Below are 23,645 nucleotides of genomic sequence, written 5' to 3' on the forward strand. Positions count from 1 at the left end.
TAGTAAACAGAATGAATCGTTTCCTTCACATCTATGTCAAAATTCATGAGGAATATTCTTAAATACAATTTCCAATGCAATTCATTGCTTTTTTGCCAAATGAAGTACAATATGGGTTCAATAAATCACTCCACTGTGATAAAAATTAAACTACCACAATGGAACACCAACTTAGATTTAGCCATCCAGGTGACACTATTTTTAACAAAAAGTATCTATCTGGTCATTACAGTGGATCTATGTCCCAGTGCATCTTCAGATACGTCTGGAAACATTGGGCTAAACATAATTACATTAACATAAACAGTTACATACAAAATCTTCCCAATCCAACAGACAAACTGTCCTTTTGGGTCAGTAACACCACAGCAGTACCTAGTGCCAGATCAGGGTTTCTAAACACCATTATTCAATTAAAAAAAACCAAGACTCCTTGGGGAACTCATGGATTCTAGAACTGAGGCTTGGAAAACACAGCCTGAGTCTGAACATCTTGTGATCCCAGGAAATAAGGAGGTGCTCAAAAAAGGAGAGGGGCTGGGGCACCTGAGTGGTCCAGTCAGTTAAGCATCTGACTCTTGATTACAGCTTAGGTCATGATCACAGGGTCGTGGGATCAAGCCCCATGTTGCGCTCTGAGCTGAGTGTGGAGTCTGCTTGTCCTAGTCCTCCCCTGCTTGCTCTCGCTCTCCCTCTCTCTTTCTCCCTTTTCCTCTCTCTCAAATAAATAAAATATTTAAAAACAAAAACAAGCAAAAAAAAAACCACTGAGATTGTAACAAACTGCTGAATGCTAAGGAAAAGGAACAAGTAAATGTGGGTCCTGAAAAGAACCATGAACTCAGTCGGAAAAGTGATGAAGTTCAAATAAGGCCTAGAGTTTGGTCATAGTATTATACCAGTGTTCATCTCCTGGTTCTGATAACCACATGGTCATAGGAGACATCAGCAAAAGGGGAGCAAGGTGAAGAATCTGTAGAAACTCACTACTATTTCCCTTTCTACTATTTCTCTTCTATTTCTTCTCTCGATTTCCACTATTTGCTATGAGTGTAAAATTAGTACAAAATGTTTTAATGCTACAGAAGGGCAGCCCTGGTGGCGCAGTGGTTTAAAGCCTCCTGCAGCCCGGGGTGTGATCCTGGAGATCCGGGATCAAGTCCCACATTGGGCTTCCTGCATGGAGCCTGCTTCTCCCTCTGCCTGTGTCTCTGCCTTTCTCGCGCTCTCTGTGAATAAATAAATGTTAAAAAAAAAAAAAATGCTACAGATTTACTAGTAAGACTAGCAGAGAAAAAATGTGGTGGGACATAAATACTTAAGAGTGTTGAGTATTCCCTGGCTTTCTAGAGCCTGTTTTTAAGATGTGTTACTTCTAAATTTTAAATGTCTGGGTCACTGATAAAGGGAGCTTTCTTCATAGTATGCTTTGTGACGTTAACCACCAACGGTCAGCAACACGCTGGGAATTATTCTGTAGGAGCCGGACAACAAGGAGCTGCACACAGCCAGTGAAGGCATCAGAGTCTGAACCAAGCAAACAGACTCCACCATCAGGGATGGCCACAAGGAGCTCAAAGCCAAGTGATGGCTGATGGGTCTGTATTTTAGGGCTGGCCTCAGTCAAATCAACCACTTCTCTGAAGTCTGCTGGCTAAGGATGGATAATGATGTAAGCAAATATGACCAGAAATTCCTCTTTGCTTCTCTGGATGCCTGTTAGCCACTTCTGAACAGACGCTCATCTTTGTTTCGTTTCTCTGCAGACTCATCCAACTTTCTACACCGTTCTGATGACCTCACTGACTTCTTTCACAGGGCTCTGAAACTGCCGATTATTCCCAGTTGGGGGCAGCCGCATGCCTCCCCTCAGGCACTCCCATTCTCACAAGCCTGCACCTGGTGGTGAGACAGCCACGGAACACAGAACACGGAGGGGCTCTCTACGGCCTTAAAGTGTCCTGGGTGCAAAGCTCAGCACCTAAGATGATTTCTTTTCCAAAGGGCCTTAGAAAACAAGCAAAAATGTCCACCATGCCACTGGGTGTTATTCTGTATGTTGGTAAATTGAACACCAATAAAAATTAATTTATTAAAAAAATAAATTAAAAAAAGTCCACCATGCCTATCATGGAATACTCTAGCATATTTACACAAATGGTCAACACATTTTTAAAATTTATCAAGTATTATCAAGGCCATCACACAGGAGATTCCATTACAGTTATGCAGAAGAACCCAACACAATTATCTTTGTCCTCTAGGTTCTTCTAATTATGGAATAAAACGCCCTTAGTCAGATACCCCATTATTTTTCCCATTACTCCTTACTTGCTTATTCTACTTCTTAAATGGTTTTGAGAATCATAAAAGTTAGTTTCATGGAGCATATAAGGGCATCAAGCATAATCTTCCTAGACATTTTACAAGAAAAGCTTTTTTTTTTTTTTAATTTTTTTATCTTTAAGTAATTTCTACACCCACTGTGGGGCTTGAACTCGCTACCCTAAGATCAGCAGTCACATGCTCTACCAGCGGAGCCAGCCAGGCTCCAGTTTCACTGCCATTTTCTTGTAGGGACAAGTAAACCTTCCAGAAAATGGCGTGGATCCAATCGGTAATTATGATGTCACCGAGCACATTGTAACCACGGTTTCCCTTCATACCAGGTAAACATTCTACACACAACCAAATGGGTAATTGGCAGTGATGAGCACACATTTCACCTTAAATGAATCGTGTTAAAAAGAAAAAGCCTGGTTCACTTACCGAATTGGCAATGGCATGAATGACTCGAGAAAATCCCACGGCATCATTCAGTTCTTCCTGATTTAGAGAAACAAACCGAGGAAACTACTGACATAAACAGATTCCTTATTTGAACAGGTTAACGCCTAGCTCCAAAAAGCACTTTCATGTTATATTGAGTTAGCTTTAGTTTCCTGGGCTCTATCTCCATCATCCCAAACCACTGCATCTAAAATGACATATGGGGGGATCCCTGGGTGGCGCAGCGGTTTGGCGCCTGCCTTTGGCCCAGGGCGCGATCCTGGAGACCCGGGATCGAATCCCACGTCAGGCTCCCAGTGCATGGAGCCTGCTTCTCCCTCTGCCTGTGTCTCTGCCTCTCTCTCTCTCTCTGTGACTATCATAAATAAATAAATAAGTAATTTAAAAAATAATAATAATAAAATAAAATAAAATGACATATGTACAAACCTTTCTTCTGTTTCAGAACATGGAATAAGCAAGTACCAAATTATTCATTAGTTACTAAAGTAACGATGCCTAGGATTTGCCCATCATTTCATATCGTTTGCTGAAATCTCCAAAGTCCAGCAAGTGGCCTTAGAAACACAAACTTTTCAAAGCTGCCACCTGCTGGCCAAATTCAATACTGCATTAAATTCTGAGGAAGCCCATCTGGCAGCTGACTGATCAAATCAAGCACTCTCCTAACTCCTGGCTTTTTTCCTTGTCAGATGCATTTTTGGACATTTATAGCACAGCACTCTGAGACTCAGCCCCACCCAGTTTCTTCTCTCTTTTCCTCCCAATGATACCTAAATAGGCTCAATTTCTCTATCTTGACACCCCATCTTCAGTGCTGAGCTGCATGCACCTGCATAGCTGCATTACTCAACAATTCTCTGCCCATGAGCTCGTTTCATTGCCAGCTCTTTGCAGCTCTCTGCTCTCTGGCCTCACTCTCTCTGAAACTGTTCATCTCTTTAAACTACCCTCAAGCTAATAAGTTTTGGCAGGGATGTGGAGAAACTGGAGCACTTGTGCCCTATTGGGGGGAATGTAAAGTGGTACAGTCGCTATGGAAAACAGTATGGCAGTTTCTCAAAAAATTAAATATAGAACTTCCATACGATCCAGCAACTTCATTTCTGGGTATATGCCCAAAAGAACCGAAAGCAAGGACTCCAAAAGAATTTGCACACCCACAATCATAGCAGTATTATTCACAAGAACCAAAAGATAGAAGCAACCCACTGTCTATGATAGATAGAAGAAGGAAATGTGGTCTATACGGACAATGGGCTACTGATCAGCCTAAAAAGGAAGGGAATTCTGACACCAGGTACAACATGGATGAACCTGGAGGACACTATGCTGAGTGAAATAAACCAGCCACAAAAAGACAAATGTTGTATGACTCCACTTACATGAGGCACCTAGAGTCGTCAAACTCAGAAGGTACAATGTTTGGCAGGGGCTGGGGCAGGGAGCAGACAGGGAGTTAGTGTTTAATGGGGACAGAGTTTCAGTTTTACAGGACAAGAACAATTACCTGAGTAGCAGTTTCCTAAGATGGATGGTGGTGGCTACCCAACAAGATGAAAGCACTTAACACTACAGAACTGTACACCTAGAAACAGGATAGTATATTGTACACTATGTGTATTTTGCCACAATTAATTTTTTTTAATTTTTTGGAATATTTTTTTAAAACTTCATTTTCCTATGCAAATGTTTTAATGACATCTTTATGACTTTCTCCCAGACAATGAACTCTTGGATAGGAAAGCCATGAATCATTTGCTCTGGGAGTGCTTAAGTAGCTCAGTCAGTCAAGGGTCTGCCTTCAGCTCAGGTCATGCTCTTGGGGTCATAGTAGGATCGAGCCCCTTGTCAGACTCCCTGCTCAGTAAGGAGTCTGCTTCTCCCTCTGCTCCTCTCCCCTACCCAGTGCTTGCTCGCTCTATCTTGCTCACGCTCTAATAAATAAATCAAAAAAATCATTTGTTCTTATGCCTTCTGCATCTATCACCATGCCTGAACATACAGTAAATACACTACAACTGGTGAATAACTAATTCGACCCTGATTCCTATATCAGTGTCCATTCTTCCTTGTGACCAGAGGTCTTTCTTGTCAAGTGGACGAAAATCTGAATTCCTGGAATAATGAGAACTGTGCTGGAGTCCCTGCTAAATATCCCAGTTCCCTTGGGTCTCAGACTTCTGTCTTGTTCTCCTCTGTCCTCTGGATTGGAATTCTAGCTCTCAAAACTGTTATTAAACTTTTACTGCAACACTTAATAATTATTATTTTTAAAAAAAGAAAAACGACTCCCAAGGCTAAACCCAGTAGCCACATCTCAGTCTTTATTCTTCTCCTCTGCTGACATTCCCCTCTTGGAACATTCTGCTTGGCTGCTGGTCTCAAGACTCTCCGGGCACATTCTTCTCCTTCTGCCTATCATTTCAATGCTAGATCCCTCAAGCACCTACCCCAGACCATCTTACTCTCATTCTTCAGTGCAAGGTAGGTGCTCCAGCCCAGGCCCGGTGTCCCCACCAATGAGAGCCACACCTAGTTCTCACCTCACCTTCTCTCCTGAGCTCCAGAATGACAAGTCTGTCTATAGGACACCCACTACTGGATGTCCCAAGACATCTAAAATGTCATTGAGTCAAAAACAGAGGGTGACATCCTTTTCCACTGTTGGGGGACAGCTCTGCCATGGTGCCATTGTGATCTTGCATGTATCCACATATGCCACACAGGCAAAGGCCTGAGTCACGACCCATCTCTGTGTTGGTGGAACAGCCCAGGAAGAGCGGGTGGGAGGCCAAGGCTTGTGAGGAGCTGCTATGAGGCCATCTCCTACCTGCCTCCCTCTCTCCAGTCATGAGTACTTCTCACTACCTCCCAGGTTCTGATGAGGCATGGGGCTTTCTGCCCCACCCTCCTTTGCAAAAGAGAGCTACAACAGAGAAAAGCACTTAGCTGCAGTCTAGAACTGGCTCCTCAGTAATGGGGCAGCCAAAACTCCACTGCAGTCTCCTGGCCCTTTGGTTTCAGTGTTGTCTTTTTGGCATGTGGGACCAAATGCAGCTGGCACCTCTGGCTTATCTTCCTTCTGTATATAAGCAATAAACTATCTAAATCCAACAGTAGCTTTTTGTCCCTTTACTGATTGAATCAGTCAGCTGTGGCCCTGCCTTATGCATGTGTGAGCTCTTGGTCTCCTCTGCCTGTGTCTCCCTACCAGTATCACTCTGGCCCTCCCCATCTGACACCAGTCTACCCAGTTGCTCAAAATTTTGGCATGAGTATCTTTCTTTTCTCCCCTCCACTTTTTTCTTTTTTTTTTTAAGGTAGTCTGGCTAGGTTGCATGACAATTTTTTTTTAAATTTCATTTATTTATTCATGAGAGACACAGAGAGACAGAGAGAGATGGAGACACAGGCAGAGGGAGAAGCAGGCTCCGTGCAGGGAGCCCAACATGGGACTCAATCCTGGGTCTCCAGGACCATGACCTGGGCCAAAAGCAGCGCTAAACCACTAAGCCACCTGGGCTGCCCTCCCCTCCACTTTCAGTGCCCACACTCAATCCCAAATTCCACTGATTCTACCTTCTAAATATCTCCAGGTTCCACCTAAATTACTACTCATTATCCTATTCCAACCTACTAACATCTCATTGCTAGGTTACTCCACAGCATAATCGTTCTATCTCCCTGCCTCTGGTCCTCCTCTGGAATCCACTCTCCAGACAGCAACCAGAGTGATGCTCTCTAACAATGCAAATACAACCATGTCATCCTAATCTATTGAATCACAGGTTCCACAGTTTGTTTTAGGAAAACCAGCAACTGTGCCCGAAGCTAAACACAGCAATATTAGTTCAGGGTCACACAATCTGAATGATGCGTGCAGTTCAGTGACACACAATCTGAATGATGACCAAAGATACTTTCTTCAAGACTGATTCACACATTGGGATCCCTGGGTGGCACAGCGGTTTGGCGCCTGCCTTTGGCCCAGGGTGCGATCCTGGAGACCCGGGATCGAATCCCACATCGGGCTCCCGGTGCATGGAGCCTGCTTCTCCCTCTGCCTGTGTCTCTGCCTCTCTCTCTCTCTCTGTGACTATCATAAATAAATAGATAGATAGATAGATAGATAGATAGATAGATAGATAGATAGATAGATAAATAATAATATTAAAAAAAAAAAAGACTGATTCACACAGGCAAAGGCTGGTGCTGGTCAACCAACATGTCAGACTCACTTTGGTGGCTATGTCTAAGTTTTTAACCTTGGGGATGCCTGGGTGGCTCAGTGGTTGAGCATCTGCCTTTGGCTCAGGGTGTGATCCTGGAGTCCTGGGATCAAGTCCCACATAGGGCTCCCCGCATGGAGCCTGCTTCTCCCTCTGCCTATGTCTATGCCTCTGTGTGTGTGTGTGTGTGTGTGTGTCTCATGAATAAATAAAATCTCTAAAAAAAAATTTTTTTTTAAGTTACCCTCGTTCTGTTCTAGGTTTCTCTGCCAATTCAATACTGCTAGGGTAGGACACTATTCATCACGCTGAATGTGACACAAGACCTACAAACATACAGAAAGGCCTAAGTCAGTATCGAGTTGTCGTTTCTCACCCAAAGAATGTGAAAATGACTCAGTCACCTGTTCCTTAGCGAGTTTCTGCTGCTCCCTCCTCTTACGCTCTTCTTCATCTACTTTGCTGATGACGATGTAGCGCTCCTTCTAAAAGACATAAAGCAGAAGTACAACTTTCAGGAAGCAATCTGATCTCAAACAATCCAGATTCTGCTACCATTCGGAGTTATATGTTTTACCAGCACACACCCTTTCATGGGCTAAACATGCTGATAGCATTTTGAAATGCCACCAAAAACTGAGCTGGTGTGTTACAAACCAAAATTCTGCCTCTGTGCTTGCATGACATTTGCCTGCAGTTTATTAATTCAACCCAACAGAAGTCAGTTCAAAATATCAACAGACTACAAGAATAAGACACTTTCCATGATGAACACTAAGAAGTTATGCTCCATGTAAATGTGAATTTCTAAACAGTTGGCTTTAAAATAAAATTTCTGTATATTTTGATGACCTAAGAAAAAAAATCCTGGACTCCCTGGTAAGGTGTCAGAAAACTAATCCCTTCTTTCTCATGTATTCTACTTTGTATCAATTAAGCACACCACACCCTGTGTCAAAGTTTGAGATTTATCTTCTAGCTAGAGTTTTCCATTTACTTCATCTCTTATTTCATCTGACATCTGACTTAAGAGCAACCACAAAATTCTTAAGAGCATCCACAAAATTCTGAAATTCTAAAATTTTCCTAAAGGAGCCCACCACCAGCCTCCCAGTAGCCATTACGGTTCCATCATCGCATCTCTGCGATGGAATACATGCCATAGCAATGCTGATGCTTAATGCCGCAGATTCTATCATTTAATTTCATGTGCCCATCTAACAGGAAGCCACTTTTTTCATGTAGAGCACTACAACTTTCTACCACAATTAGAATGCATACTAACATTTACATACTTTCAAGTTAACAAAGCATGTTCATGTCCGCTAACCCACAAAATAGCTGTGAAACAGGGACAGACTGTCATTGTCAGGCTTGTCCCCAGAGTACCAATGAGGAAGACAAGGCTTCCAGATCCAGAGGTGACATGACTTGCCCAAGGTCACCCAGTTCATAGGAAGCACAGCCAGGAGTCAACCCTTACTCTTAGCATGTCAATATATCATTCCATGTGTTTGGCCCTGGATAGTTCTTGGGGTTACCTTTTCAGTTTCTAAAGTGTCAACATGAATGCCTTTGGGATACCTAAAGAAAAGAGAGAGACAACGGGACATCACTAGATGAGACAATGACAGCTAAAACCCTAGGTATTTTCAAAGCAACTCTATGGCTGAAATTTAGTTAACTGTCATTAATATATATACTACTATAATGAAGACTTTCTAGTAAGTCTTGTCCATAATATTGCAGCTGCCAAATGTTTCTCTATGTCTGCTTTTAAAAGTCAGGAGTGCATTGGATTTCAAATTAAATTTTTTAGGACACAGGCATCTTCTGACATGTCATGCATCACATAATACATTCAGCTCATTACCACACAATCAAATCTCACTTCCAAATATAATAACATTTACTTCCTAGGTGAAATTTTGAAGGTCATTTTAGATAATACAGGGCATACATAGAGGTCTGAGGTAAGTTAACTCTGCTATACTTTGACATGGTAATTTGCAATAGCCAAGGAGAGGAATCTGGAACCTACATGGAATACACTGCAAGGGTAACACAACAGGAAAGGAGCCCAGTCAGAGGACAATGGTCCCTTTCCCATTTATTCAAAGTAAATTCCAAGTATACACATCATTGCAGATTCTAATGAGAGAACAAGAACCTCAAAGTCAAATATAAACATCCAACTGTTCAACACTAATGTTCAAATTGTGGATTAGAGAGCCACTTGGAAAATACAGAAATAGGGTGCTTAGGTGACTCAGTCAGTTTAGCATCCTACTCTTGATTTCAGTTCCAGTCGTGACCTCAAGGTCATGATATCAAGCCCCAAGTCAGGCTCCCTCCTCAGCTCGGAGTCTGCTTGAGATTTTCTCCCTCACCCTCTGCCCCTCTGCTCCACAACCCCCCTCACATGCACATACTCTCTCTCTCTTAAAAAAAAAAAAAAAAAAGTGAAAATACAGAAATCTATGGAAACACATCCAGAAAAATACATGCACATAACAATGGATGAGATTTTGGGGGGATTAACAGACCTCCTGAAACTCACCCATGGCCCAACCCCTGCTTTAAAAAGAGCATTCATCTGAGCTATTTCTTAGATCTCAAAACCCAGGGATGGCTGGGTAGCTCAGCAGTTGAGCATCTTCCTTCGGCTCAGGGTGTGATCCCAGTCCGGGGATCGAGTCCTGCATCAGGCTCCCTGCGAGGAGACTGCTTCTCCTTCTGTTTGTGTCTCTGCCTCTCTGTCTCTCATGAACAAATAAATAAAAATATTAAAAAAAAAAAAATCCTGAGACTCAATCTGTATCATACACCCTCAAAGACCAGAACACTATACATCCAGAACTTCATGGACTTAAGACCAAAGTGATAATGAAAAGAAAATTTTATTTTATTTTTTTTTTGAAAAGAAAATTTTAAAGGCTTAAAATCATCTGCTAGGAAATAACAACAAAAAAATTAGTGGGTATTCAAGGAACTTAAGGAGTAGGGGGAAGTTAACACAATTAAAGAACAGCCCAAGAACATGCTATGATCAATTCATTACAAACTGCAGAATCTCAAAAGTGAAAAGAGAGCTAAAGGATAATACTTAGTTTTAAATCCTGGGTCCCTCACAGAGCTCTCACATACAATATAATATAAACACTTACTTCCAGCTCAAAGTCTGATAGATTAGTTTTCTTTGGAACCTATAAAAACAAAAGAGAAGGTACTGATTTGGGCTCATTAAAAGAAAATCCTAACTGATCAAGCACTGGCTGAGAAAGACATTTAACTTTTAAAAGCAACTCCATGAGATGTGACAGGTAAGACGCACACAAAAACAGGCAGGATGTTTGCGGCAGCAGGATCCCTTGCCACTTGTCTTCATCAGAATGTTCTTTAATATTATTCTATCACATTTTTCGAGGATGTAAAAGTTCTTGTCTAACCACAGCATCGCTTCCTGTGGCTGTACGATGACTTTCAAATAGGCACATGCATTAAAACACTTTTTGAAGCTAGTCTCAAAGTAAAAGGGAAGTAAGGTATTTGAGTCACTGCCTCTTTGAAACGCTGACATTTTTTTACTGCAGAGAGAAATTCAAAGGAGAGAAGGGGGCTGACAGTGAATTCTTCCCTTCGAAGCTTTCATGAATCAAGCACTCCTCAAGGCTACCGTAATTATGCCACTCTAGAGGGTACATTAAAGCCAAAGATGCATGAGTGTTTTCTCCCCTACAGCACAGGACAGACTGTTCATTCAGTGTCTCAATATACCATTGTCCTCACTGTGTTAATGCTAAAGTTAGTGCTGACATCTTGGAAACATACAAATAATAAAAAGACTGCGAATGTGTGTTTCAAAGACCAAAATGGAGCCCATGCCAGAAATCATCCACCACTCCAAAAAAAGAACATATGGGAATATTCAGGGCAACTAACCCAGTGCATGGCTCTAAATCCAAGTTCGTGTTTTCTTCACTTTGTAGTAAATCTTCTATTTTCTCTCTGAGGAATTAGAATGAAAACATCAACATCAATATCTTTAAAAGAATGAAGTCATCAACCAAGAGAATCATCATACTCAGAAGCAATCTAACCATAGGCACATAGGAAAGTGTAACTCTACCCAGTCAGGTTATAAGTTTTTAGCTACACTTGAAAGTTATACGTGGTTACACATAGAAATATTTTTTATTGGAGGGGAGCGGGGGGCAGCAAGCAGTTGGTTAAGCATCCAACTCTTAGTCTTAGCGAAGGTTGTGATCTCAGGGTCATGTGATCAAGCCCCATGTGAGGCGCCCTGCTCAGCATGGAGTCTACTTGAGATTCTCTCTCCCTCTCCTTTTGCCCCTCCTACTCGTGCTTTCTCTCTCCCTCTTTCTCTGTCTCAAACTAAATAAATAAATCTTTTTAAAAAATACTTTATGGGGCACCTGGGTAGCTCAGTGGTTAAGCATCTGCCTTTGGCTCAGGTTGTGATCCAGGATCAAGTCTTGCACTGGGTTCCCCAAAAGAAGCCTGTTTCTCCCTCTGCTTGTGTCTCTGCCTCTCTGTCTCTCTCAGGAATAAATAAATAAAATCTTAAAATACTTTATGTGGACATATTCTTTTTGTTGTTATTATTCACAAGTTAGTAAAACTTCTCAAGGATTCATCAACACAAGTAATTTAAATTTTTACTTTTCTAGGGGAAGGAGAGTAGAGGGCTGGGCAAATGGGTGAAGGGGAAAGGGAAATACAGGCTTCCAGTTACGAAATAATTAAGTCACAGGAATAAGAAGCAGAGTACAAGGAATACCATCAATGATACTGTAATAGTGAAATAATGAGACAGATGGGAGCTATGCTTGTGAACAGAGCATCATGTACAAACCTGTCAAATCACTAAGTTGTACACCTGAAATTAATATAACACTGTATGTCAACTATACTCAAATAAAATTAAGTAATTAATTAATTTTTACTTTTTTGGTAAAGCAGTTATACCGAAAACTCAGTAAAACCAGACGCTCCTCCAGGGGCAGGTCTGCGACTGCCAGGGGCAGTTTCTGCTAGTCAGAAACTCCATTCAAAGAAACAAAATAAAACAAAATAAACAAAAATGGGGATATCCTGCAAACATCTGGATGGGTCTATTTTGTTCCTCTGCCTTCAGACAAACTGGACGGTGGTTATCGGGCGGGCCCTTGATCCACGCAGGAGGTATGCCCACTGGCTAAGAGTCTCTTGCCTAATGCCATGTGGGAAGTCTCAGGACAGTACACAAGATTCTATCTAACAATGTGCTATGATTACACAAAATTAGGTATGACACAATGAAACCCTGCCATTCACCCTATCACACCTGCATGCACTATGTGTGCGCAGCTCAACCTTAAAATACAGATGTCAGTCCGGCCCCAACATACATTTACATAACGTCCATTCAGTTTCAGTTTTGGAACTTACACCACTTGGTCAATAAACTTCTTCTGGTCCTCAGGAATTGTCACAGGACATTTTGAAGTGTTTGGAGATACATAAGACAGAGCTCCTGCACCATTGGACTGCAGACGTTTTTCATCATACTGCTCTCTTAACTGTCTTTCTTCTTCATGATTTAAATATGGAATTCCTAAGTGTAATTTTAAAAAGAAAGCATTAGCAGAAGTAACACCACATAAATATTTTAACAGAAAAATTTTTGAATGAACCAGTGAATCTAAAACACTCAGGAAAGGCTTAACATATATAATCATATCCCAAAAAGTCAACAGAAAAAGCAAATGATTTTGAAATTGTCTGTTCATTTGCTCCCATCATTCATCCTTCTTTCAACAAATGCTCATTCGGCACTTAACACTGGGCCAGGCATTGTATCCAGCACAAGGGAGCTAACAGTGAACAAAGGAGATGCGCCCTGCTCTGTGGTGAAGGGGGTGGCTTTGGACGAGATGATCAGAGGTCATTTTTAGGGAAGACCCGAAGGTCACCAAAGGGTCAGGGGAAGAGCACGGCAGGCAGGGAACAAGTATAAATGCCTAGAGGATGGAATGGCACAGACTGCTCCCAAACCAGCAAGGAAGGTGGCCGGACCAGAACATGGTGAGCAGGAGAATGGTACAACATCGACATGGAGAGGATGTGCAAGACTGTGCAGGCCTTTACAAGCCATGGCAAGAATTTACTTTATTCTAAGACCAATGGAATGCCATTAGAAGGTCTTAAGCAAGATAATTACATTATCTGCTTCTCGTTTCTAAGAGATCATCTTGACTCTTGAAGGCTGAAGGCGGGGTAAATGTGTGGGAATGGCTTGATTTACAGTGAGACCTCATTTACATAGTAAACTGTAAACTGTGTCTCTCAAGAATAAATAAATAAAATCTTAAGAAAAAAAAGAAGAAACACAAGGAGAATGAGGCACACTCCCATTTGACTGTTTCTCTCCTTTTCTGAAAATAAAGCCATCAGGCTGGAAATGATACATCCATAGAGACCAGTTAAGGAAGTTCTTTCAAAAGATTTCTGCACTTATTCCAATATAGTGCTCTAACTACAAATGGAATTTTGTATTTTCTTTATTTATTTTTTCTAGGTAGGCTCCTTGCTCAGCTCAAGGATTCCATGTGGGGCTCAAACTCACGACCTTGAGATCAAGGCCTTGAGATCAAGAAGAGTTGGATGCTTAACCGACTGAGCCACCCAGACGCCCCCTTGGAATCTGTATGTTGTAAAGCTTTCGAGTCAAATATAAGCCAATGGAGAAAAATTTTTAGAACACCCAAACTGTGTGCTCAAGCCCAGCTCATTCACTCACTGTGTTAGTCTGGGCTCCAAGAATCTTTCTCTTGCTATTTCCAAGTCAAAATCATCAATAAAAATTAAGGGGCAGCATCAGTGAGGCAAGTAAAAAACACCATGGCATGGGTTCTAAAGGGTTCACAAGACCATTTCGCTGATGGGAAGAGAATTTTGAGTCTATCTTCCAGTACTTTTGTTGAGAAAACTCTCCTTCCTGAACTCAATAATTTGGCATTCACGGTGGAAAAGAATGTAACTTATGAGACAAATTAAAAGTAGTTATTGACCTTCCCACAGCAGCTGCTTAAAACCGTGGGGGAAAACCAGAGGCTCTCCCAAACACTTGGAAGGCAAAACATTCTGGTGGGGACTTTACCGCCCAGTGTTCACTCATGAATATTGGGTCACTTCCTTGACATAGCAGACGACTCCAGCTTTCAAAGTATCAGGGATATGAAATGAATGAGATGTGGTCCCTTTCCTCAGGGTGTCCACCCACCTGTCACACCAGCCAGTGAGCCAACATGACTATGGTCTATGCAGACTTTTATTCTCCCATGAGAAACATTTCCAATTATAAAACAAGCACTACTTGAAATGGGGAGTTTTCATTACAGCATTTCTAGCAGACAGTTACTTTGTAATGTACTCTACCAGTTATCTCGCTGGAAGAAAACAAGGAAGTGTTCCCCTCAGGTGGCCTGTCAGGACCACTAAGTCACACTTAGTGGGAGAATAAACCTCACCCAATAAAATCAGAAGTAAGTGAGGCCTTGTTAGAGAGAAATGAAGTAGTGTCTACTCTTCCCGTTCAGCTCACAGGTGACAACGAGGCTAAATTTTAAAAGGCATGATAAAAGAATTTTTTAAAAACTCTAAGGCTGCACATGGTATACCAGGACTCTTGAGATTCTGTGTCAGACGGCAGGCACAATAAGATAATTCTCAATCAAATCCAAATTTACAAGCTCTAAGGATAAGTCACATATAATCTTACCATTGCGGAAAACTTTATTAAAATCAAATCCTTGGCTTGCTAGAAAGTCAATGCTTGAGCTCTGAAACAGGAGTGAACAGAACATACATTTTGGTGATATTGGCGGCGGATACGTGAACAGAAGCAGGGAGGTAGCTCAGACATGTTAACAAAAACAGGCAGCCAAGGAAATAGCATGCCAGAGGTCAGAAAATTAGGCTTTCTACTCCAAGGCTGCCAAATAATCCATTCATTTAAACTATCTGGGCTCGGGACGCCTGGGTGGCTCAGCAGTTGGGTGCCTGCCTTTGGCTCAGGTCGTGATCCCTGCAAAGAGCCTGCTTCTCCCTCTGCCTATGTCTCTGCCTCTCTCTCTCCCTCAGTCTGTGTCTCTCATAAATAAATAAATCCTTAAAACATAAACTATCTGGGCTCTTCTTCTTTAGAGCTTATAAAACAAATATCCTTTGTTTCACAATATTTAAGAAAATTGTAAAGGCAAATACATATTCTCCCAAAAGGCAGAAAACTCCTGATCCTTGTACTGAGTAGGAAACTATAAAAAAAAATAAAATGTACCGACATTCTCTCACCACCAGTTCACACTTAGAGTAGCTCACATGTGCAAGTCGTAACACATCACAGTAGATTCTGAAAACCGAAAACCTTAGCTGGGCATTCTTTACATTCAAGATCAAAAATAGAGAAAAGTTCCCAGTACCAAGACCGATTACACAAACAATCTCAAACCTACTATAAGCTACACTATAGAAGTTTAAATGAAAACATTAAGAAAATACTATGATACATGGCACCCACAAATGGCAAATCACAAAGTTCTTGACTCGATCTAACCAAAGAGCAGGAAATACGACCATAGCTACTCTAATTTCGTTTTTTTTAATATTATATTTATTTATTCATGAGACACACAGAAAGAGAGGCAGAGACATGGGCAGAAAGACAACTAGGCTCCTAGGGAGAACCTGATGCGTGACCTGATCCCAGGACCCCAGGATCACACCCTGAGCTGAAGGCAGACACTCAACCACTGAGCCACCTAGGCATCCCTAGCTACTCAATTTCTTGTTTTAAGTCAGAACATGAGAGGGTGACACATCTTAGTCATTTTGATCTGGTTCCTCATAGAACTACCTTTCCTGAACTTTACTGTGTCAGGATACCAACATCCCAGATGAGGGACATTGTACCAGTCCCGTTACACTCGTGACAGTATTCACTTGAGACACATAGCTGAAGACAAGGTTTTCTGTATTTGTGATTGCTTTATGGTAGTGAAAGTTGTATGTTCTCATGACCTGCTTTGTTCCGATCCTCTGGGCCACAGAAGTGTGGGTGTGTTTCCCCCCAACTCAGCTGCTAGAAAGCACAGAGATGAAGAGTGGAGACTTTCTCTGACACAAACTCTGTGTTCTAATCACACTGTACAAAGCACATCTTCATTTTTCTTTGCTTTCAATTTTTCCTTTACTCATTTTTTAGGTCTTGTGTCAAAAGGTAAATAATGAATTTATCTTTATTTGCCAACACAAATTCTTTTTAAAACCTGGCAGAGATGTAAAAAAGACTATCTTACCCTACCACCACCACACACATGAACACACGCACCTGGCCTTCCATTAGTTCCAGGTTTTCTGTGGTTTGAAATGTGCAATTCCCCACCCCCACCCACATCTTCCCTTTTTATCCTGTTCTGAACCAAGACCCAATGTCTTCTGACTTGGACCACAACCCTCCTTTCTGTCTACCGTTCCTGAGTATTCTTTTTTTTTTTTTTAAGATTTTATTTATTTATTCATGAGAGACACACACACACACATAGAGAGAGAGAGAGAGGCAGAGACACAGGCAGAGGGAGAAGCAGGCTCCATACAGGGAGCCTGACATGGGACTCAATCCCGGGTCTCCAGGATCACAGCTTGGGCTGAAGGGGCGCTAAACTGCTGAGCCACCAGGGCTGCCCCGTTCCTGAGTATTCTTACAGCTCTGCCCACTGAAATATCCCATCACTGACAGAGGCACTAAAAGATGGACTAAGAAAAGGCCTTTCTGTCCCTGTCACTAGAGTCCAAAATATCCTAACTTCCTTCTCTTTAAATATCCAGCCAAAGGTTCATCTGTCCCTTTCTGAATCTATGTATTTTCCACTCAAACAACACCCTTCAGGTTATACAACTTAATGTCTTATTTAATGCCACTAAACTTAAAAACTACTTAAAATGCACTGGGTATTATATTTTGGCAAACTGAATTAAAATAAAGTATTTTTCTAAAAAAGTACTTAAAATGATGGGGCGCCTGAGTGACTCAGTCAATTAAGCATCGGTCTTCAGCTCAGGTCATGGTCTCGAGATACTGGAATCAAACCCGATGGTGGGGAGCGGGGGGCATTGGGGGGTGATGTCTCTGGTCAGCAAGGAGTCTGCTTCTCCCTCTCCCTCTGCCCCTCCTCCCCACCCCCACTTGTGCACTCTAATAAAAGCTTTAAAAAAAAAACTACTTAAAATTATGAATTTTGTTATGTATTACTTACCATAATTTTTTTTAATCCTAGAACCTACAAAATCTATTTGAAATTAGAATCCATGACCTTTGATTTGCCCTAATTATACCACTTTCAGGATTCAAAGAATGAGCACCGCTATTTGGGAGAACAATTTCAGGCATCCATCAAAATTTCATATGCAAATGCTCTATGAGTCAGCAACTCCCCTTCTAGGAAATCTGTCAAAAAATTCTATAGGGCGCCCGAGTGGCTCAGTCAGTTAAGCGTCTGCCTTCAGCTCAGGTCATGATCCCAGGGTCCTGGGACTGAATGAGCCCCAAGTAGGGAGCCTGCTTCTCCTTCTATATCTGTCCCTCCCCACCACTCATACCCTCTCTAATAAATATATAAAATGTTTTTTAAATCCTATAAAAATATTCCTACATATCTGTGGCACCTAACTGGCTCAGTCAGTGGAACATACAACTCTTGATCACAGGGTGGTGAGTTTGAGTCCCTCACTGGATGTAGAGCTTACTTAAAAAGAAAAAATTCCTACATATACACCAACACATACTACACACGAATGTTTACAACACTGTTTAAAATAAGGGAACCTGGGATCCCTGGGTGGCGCAGTGGTTTGGCGCCTGCCTTTGGCCCAGGGCGCGATCCTGGAGACCCGGGATCGAGTCCCACGTCGGGCTCCCGGTGCATGGAGCCTGCTTCTCCCTCTGCCTGTGTCTCTGCCTCTCTGTCTCTCTCTCTGTGACTATCATAAATAAATAAAAATTTAAAAAAAAAAAAAAAAATAAGGGAACCTTTGGGGAGCCTGAGTGGCTCAGTCGGTTAAGCACCTCTTAGTTTCAATTCAGGTCATGATTTCAGGGTTGTAAGGTCAAGTCCCATGTCAGATTGCATGCTGGCCTAGGAGCCTACAGAGGATTCTCTCTCCCTCTGCCCCCTCCCCTGCTCTCTTTCTCTCAAAAAAAAGGGGGAGGAATCTTTGGAAAAGTTCTACATTCCAATTAAATAAATTACATACATCCACACTGTGAAATATGAAGAAACTGTGTTGAGTGGAAAATACATGTTACATAAAATATGAGTATTAGGAATCTGTAAATATTTTTAAAAAGATAAACGTGGGATCCCTGGGTGGCGCAGCAGTTTGGCGCCTGCCTTTGACCCAGGGCGCGATCCTGGAGACCCGGGATCGAATCCCACGTCAGACTCCCGGTACATGGAGCCTGCTTCTCCCTCTGCCTGTGTCTCTGCCTCTCTCTCTCTCTCTCTCTGTGTGTGACTATCATAAATAAATAAAAATTTATAAAAAAAAAAAGATAAACGTGTGTAGATTTATGGATACAGATGGTCCCCTACTTAACAATGGCTCATATTAAGATTTTTCCACTTCACAGTGATGCAAAAGCAGTATGTACTCAGTAGTAACTTTACGTTGAATTTTGAATTGGGATCTTTTCTGGGCCAGAGATATATACAGCACAATACTCTCTTATGATGCTGGGCAGTGGCAGCTCCCACTCAACCACACAAACACAAGCACTTAGATTGCACTATACTCATGCAATCATTCCTCTTTTTTTTCTAAGATGTTATTTTTAAACCTTCATGAGGCTCAAACTCACAACCTTGAGATCAAGAGTTGTATGCTCTACTGACTGAGCCAGCCAGGCACCCTGCCCATACAACCATCCTATGTTTCACTTTCAATATGATATTTGACAAATGATGAGACTGTTAACATTATATTACAAAATAGGCTTTGTGTTAGATGATTTTGCTCAATAGCAGGCTAATGTAAGTGTTCTGAGCACCTTTATGATGTCCAATAGGTCAGGGGTACCAAAAGCAATTTTGACTTACAAGATTTCCAACTTTACAGTGAGTTTATTGGGACATGCCACCAATCTAAGTGGAAGAAATCTGTGTAGGAATACAAGTATATAAAAGTTAAGAAAGGGACGCCTGGGTGACCCAGTGGGTTAAGTGTCTACCTTCGGCTCAAGTCATGATCTCAGTGTCCTGGGATCGCCCACCCCCTGTTCATGCTCTGCCTCTCAAATAAATAACATAAAATCTTTAAAAAAAAAAAAAAAAAAGTCAAGACAAAAGGAGGGAAGGAGGTGTCCCAGGGAAGAGGATATATTAAAAAAAAAAAAAACTCATTTTTTTACTCTATAGATATCAGCAATGTTCTAATATTTCACAATCATTTATATATCTTCAGTGAATTCAACATTTGAGGCTCCACTAGAAAAATAAAAAGGAGAAGAAAAAGAGATAAAAACAATGTAAATGCCTAAATACAGAAAAGAAATTGACAAATGCCAGAAAGGAAGGAGGCAAGGGGCTGGGCAAAATGGGTAAAGGGAAATGGAAATGGAAGGTAGAGGCTTCTAGGCATGGATTGAATAAAGTCATGGGAACACAATAATATTTTAATAGCCTTGTTTGGTGACAGGTGGTAGCTATACTTGTGAGCACACCATGACATATAGAGATGCTGAATCACTATATGATGTATACCTGAAACTAATGTAATACTATTTATCCATGTACTCAAAAAAAAATTTTTTTAAGATTTTATTTATTCATGAGAGACACAGAGAGACGAGGGGGGCAGAGACATAGGCAGAGACAGTAGCAGGCTCCAGGGAGGGAGCCCAATGTGGGACCCGATCCCAGGACTCCAGGATCACACCCTGGGCTAAAGGCAGATGCTTAACTGCTAAGCCACCCAAGCATCCCAAAAAATTTTTTTACATAATGTGAATCCCTCCTATTCCACTGGACAGGAACAGCCCCTGGGAGAGTGTGTGGTTCTTAGTCAGCCTGTTCTTCTCTTTCCTGCCTAGTGTGTAAGCAACTCACTGTGTGTACAGATGTTTATTTTTCAAAAGAACCTATTATGTTGCTCTACTTCCAAACCCTATCTGTTTTAAGGGTGGTAAGAGCTTTCCAAGAGTGTTTTCATCCCGCTCTCTGACTTTAGAAACTAACTCCCTTGTAAGATGCAACTCTGCCCTAGAATTTTAAATAAAACAGATACCACAGTGGATGGAGAACCCGAAAAAAAAAAAAAAAAAACTAAAAATTCAAAGATATTATCATTCATCTTATCCATACAATTCACAAGTTTACATACTAAATTTAAACCTTTTCTCTGCCTTTGCTTTTTCCAGACTAAAAAATTGCAGTGTTGATCCCATTGTCCATTTTGTTTTTTAAAGATTTCATGTATTTATTTGAGAGATAGAGAGTGTATGCACACATGTGTATCCAAGCGATGGGGGGGGGGGGGGGCGGAAGCAGAGGGAGAGGGACCAGCAAACTCCACACTGAGCACAGAGCCTAATTCAGGGCTTGATCTCACGACCCTGAGATCATGACCTGATCCAGAATCGGATGCTTAACCGAATGCACTACCCAGGCACCCTCCATTGTCAATTTTAGACAGGAGTCTCTGGCCTATCCAAATCCATCATATCTTTTTGTTTGTTTGTTTTTTAAGGAGTGGGCTGGCAACTAGAATTGCATTAAGTGTTCCAAGTGTAGCCACAGAATACCTTTGTGTGACGGGCAGAGTTCTTCTGATCCACTTCCAGGGCATATCCTAGAGTATCTGTACTTTTGTTGGTATTTAGAACAAAGCATCACCCCTAAGGTGTCTCATTGCCAATATCTGCTTTTGCATGATCGATGCCTGGCTAAAGTTGCAGAAGCCATGTACATTTCTCTCTTCTCCTGGTATCGCTAGAAAAATTTTATCCACACCAACTGCCAAACAGAGCCTATTTTTCTCTCATTGAGAATCAACAAATACTGTTTAATTAGTATCCCCTAATAAGGTAGTTGGTAAATAACTATTAACTGAATGCAGGATAAAGGCCTACTTGCTAATTTAAGAAACCAGGTTACAAGACCAAAATTCCCTTCCCCTTTCCTCTTCACCCCAGGCATATGATTAACTCATAATTTCACTTGCCTTATTATAGAAAGAATCTGGCATGGCTCAGTAGGTCAGAAGCCTATGCTCCAGGCTTTCTTAACTCCATTACTACTTACAGGCAGAAGAGAAGAAGGATGGCAAAACTCAAATGAACATTGCTGAGAATTGAGCAACCAAGATAGTAAAGGAAAAGAGATCAACACTTGTCTCTAATCACATATCCACACACTACATCACTTATATACATCCTCCTTATGCTTTATAACAGATTATTAAGAGAACAGAAAGAGAGAACTGATATTTACTGAGTGGCTACCAGGTGAGCTACAAAATGCTAAAGGTGATGTTCTTTTTTTTAAAGATTGTATTTATTCATTAGAGACACAGAGAGAGAGGCAGAGACATAGGCAGAGGGAGAAGCAGGCTCCCTGATCCCAGGATCCCGGGATCAGAACTTGAGCCGAAGGCAGACGCTCAACCACTGAGCCACCCACGTGCCCCTAAAGGTAATATTCTAAAGGTAATGTTCTAAATCCTTACCTTGGTTCATAGAAGTATCCCCTCTCCTCCTCCAGAGGAAACTGTGGACTCTCTTAACTGGGAAACTTGGGTAACAGAACTGAGCAAATGCACTTTAGGCCCTTCTGGGTTCTCTTTTTAAACAGGATATACATATACTCTGTTACTCTAGAAAATAAAGCCCTACCCTTGGAGATGTGTACAAAGAGCATGGGGCAGGAAAGCCTGAAGGACCTGATTTAAAGGTTCAAATCAGGGGGAGGATATTAAAAATCCCAAACAGAAACACATTACAAACCCATGTTCCCAAAGTCAGCTTTGCTAGTAATAAACCTCATGTTCGGGTTTCCACCTGTTTACCTATTGCTCTTACCCCTTGATTTTAAAGGAAGGAGGAAAAGAGCAGCGTCATTAAAAGCGGTGTCATTAATTTGCAATCCTAAGGGGGTTTGCTGAAAACTGAAAGTTAGTGGTAGAACCAAATTTTTAAAAGAATTCTGGGGGGAACCTGGGTGGCTCAGCAGTTTAGCGCCTGCCTTTGGCCCAGGGCGCGATCCTGGAGTCCCAGGATAGAGTTCTGCATCGGGCTCCTGGCGTGGAGCCTGCTACTCCCTCCTCCTGTGTCTCTGCCTCTCTCTCTTTTTCTCTCTCATGAATAAAAAAATCTTAAAAAAAAAAATTCTGATTCCACATTTCCGCACTTGCCTCATCAGCACTTCATAACAGAAGAAAATCAATTATGCTACCAACCTGACAAACAAACTTGACATCTGGTGAGGACCTATTGAAAGGTTTCGGGAATACATAGAAGTTAAATGACTTTGTTATATACCTGCGGGAAAGAAGACAAAAGGAGACTTAGTGGGTTACACGACTCCATGAAAAAAGAAATCTGCTGCTTGTTAAAACAACCTACTTTGAATCTGTGTAGTCATACTTAAAAGTGCAAAGGCCAAACTGAAACAGCAAAAAGTCCATGGAATGCTGGAAAAGGGAAACAAAACACCGTCAAATGAGTGTTGTATATTCGACGTGAGCATCAGTACTCTCAATCAGGTGGGCTTTCTAACTACTCAATTTGACTTTTAACAGAATACTTTCGATTACAACAGATTACACATTGCTTATCAGAAGCATTATTAATTTACATATGCTTCTTAATTCCTTTCCCAATTAAGCACCTATCTACCAACCAAGAGCAAGAGCATCATCTTAGGCCTATTTCCAAATGATTAAAATAACCCCCTTGTATTTCCTACAAATCAAATTAACACTGAAAATACTAAACCTTCCCCAAAATGTTTTCCAGCAAACAATTATTTTTGCTGTTATTTTTAACATCACTAAAATACATCTCATAGGTGGGGTAGAGAATTTAACATGCAAGTTTCATGATGACATTTCTTTATAATTCAATGTAAGGAAGACCAATATGGGGGAAAAAAAGATGTTTGAACACATCCACTTACCTTTTTAAGCTTCTGATACCTTTCTTCTGGAGTGTCAAAACCATTTGTTAGTGCAGTGACTGAAGGTCCATCACTGATTCCTAATTTTAAGAAAAAAAGGTCAGTCCACTATTCAACAGCACATAATTTCCTGTTCTTATGAATTAAGATTAATCGGAAGTGCTCCTTACTTTACTTTTCCAAAATGAGAATTAATTTCACTGGCCACCAAGCTCAACACCGTAATAATGAATTTAGAGATGAGAATGCTTTAATTTGATCATATGCAGTACTACTGTCTAAAATAGGTTTCAAGGGTGCCTGGGTGGCTCAGTAGGTTAAGTGTCTGCCTTTGGCTCAGATCATGATTCTGGAGTACCACTCAGTGGGGACTCTGCTTCTCCCTCTGTCCCTC

General features: G+C 41.4%; 1 protein-coding gene across 1 annotated transcript in view; it reads right to left on the bottom strand.

Annotated features, from left to right (window-relative positions):
- Positions 1-23,645, bottom strand: part of PARN (poly(A)-specific ribonuclease) — a 156,180-nt gene that overhangs the window by 130,485 nt on the left and 2,050 nt on the right. The window contains exons 3-12 of the mRNA XM_055340577.1: positions 23,252-23,331; positions 22,699-22,766; positions 22,533-22,614; positions 14,806-14,866; positions 12,474-12,639; positions 10,965-11,030; positions 10,190-10,228; positions 8,564-8,606; positions 7,427-7,507; positions 2,770-2,826 (exon numbers count right to left, since the gene is read on the bottom strand). Coding sequence (XP_055196552.1) covers positions 2,770-2,826; positions 7,427-7,507; positions 8,564-8,606; positions 10,190-10,228; positions 10,965-11,030; positions 12,474-12,639; positions 14,806-14,866; positions 22,533-22,614; positions 22,699-22,766; positions 23,252-23,331 — 743 coding nt within the window. The remainder of the gene's footprint in view (positions 1-2,769; positions 2,827-7,426; positions 7,508-8,563; positions 8,607-10,189; positions 10,229-10,964; positions 11,031-12,473; positions 12,640-14,805; positions 14,867-22,532; positions 22,615-22,698; positions 22,767-23,251; positions 23,332-23,645) is intronic.

Source organism: Nyctereutes procyonoides, unplaced genomic scaffold, assembly GCF_905146905.1.
Source record: "Nyctereutes procyonoides isolate TBG_1078 unplaced genomic scaffold, NYPRO_anot_genome, whole genome shotgun sequence".
In the NCBI taxonomy this organism is placed as follows: domain Eukaryota; kingdom Metazoa; phylum Chordata; class Mammalia; order Carnivora; family Canidae; genus Nyctereutes; species Nyctereutes procyonoides.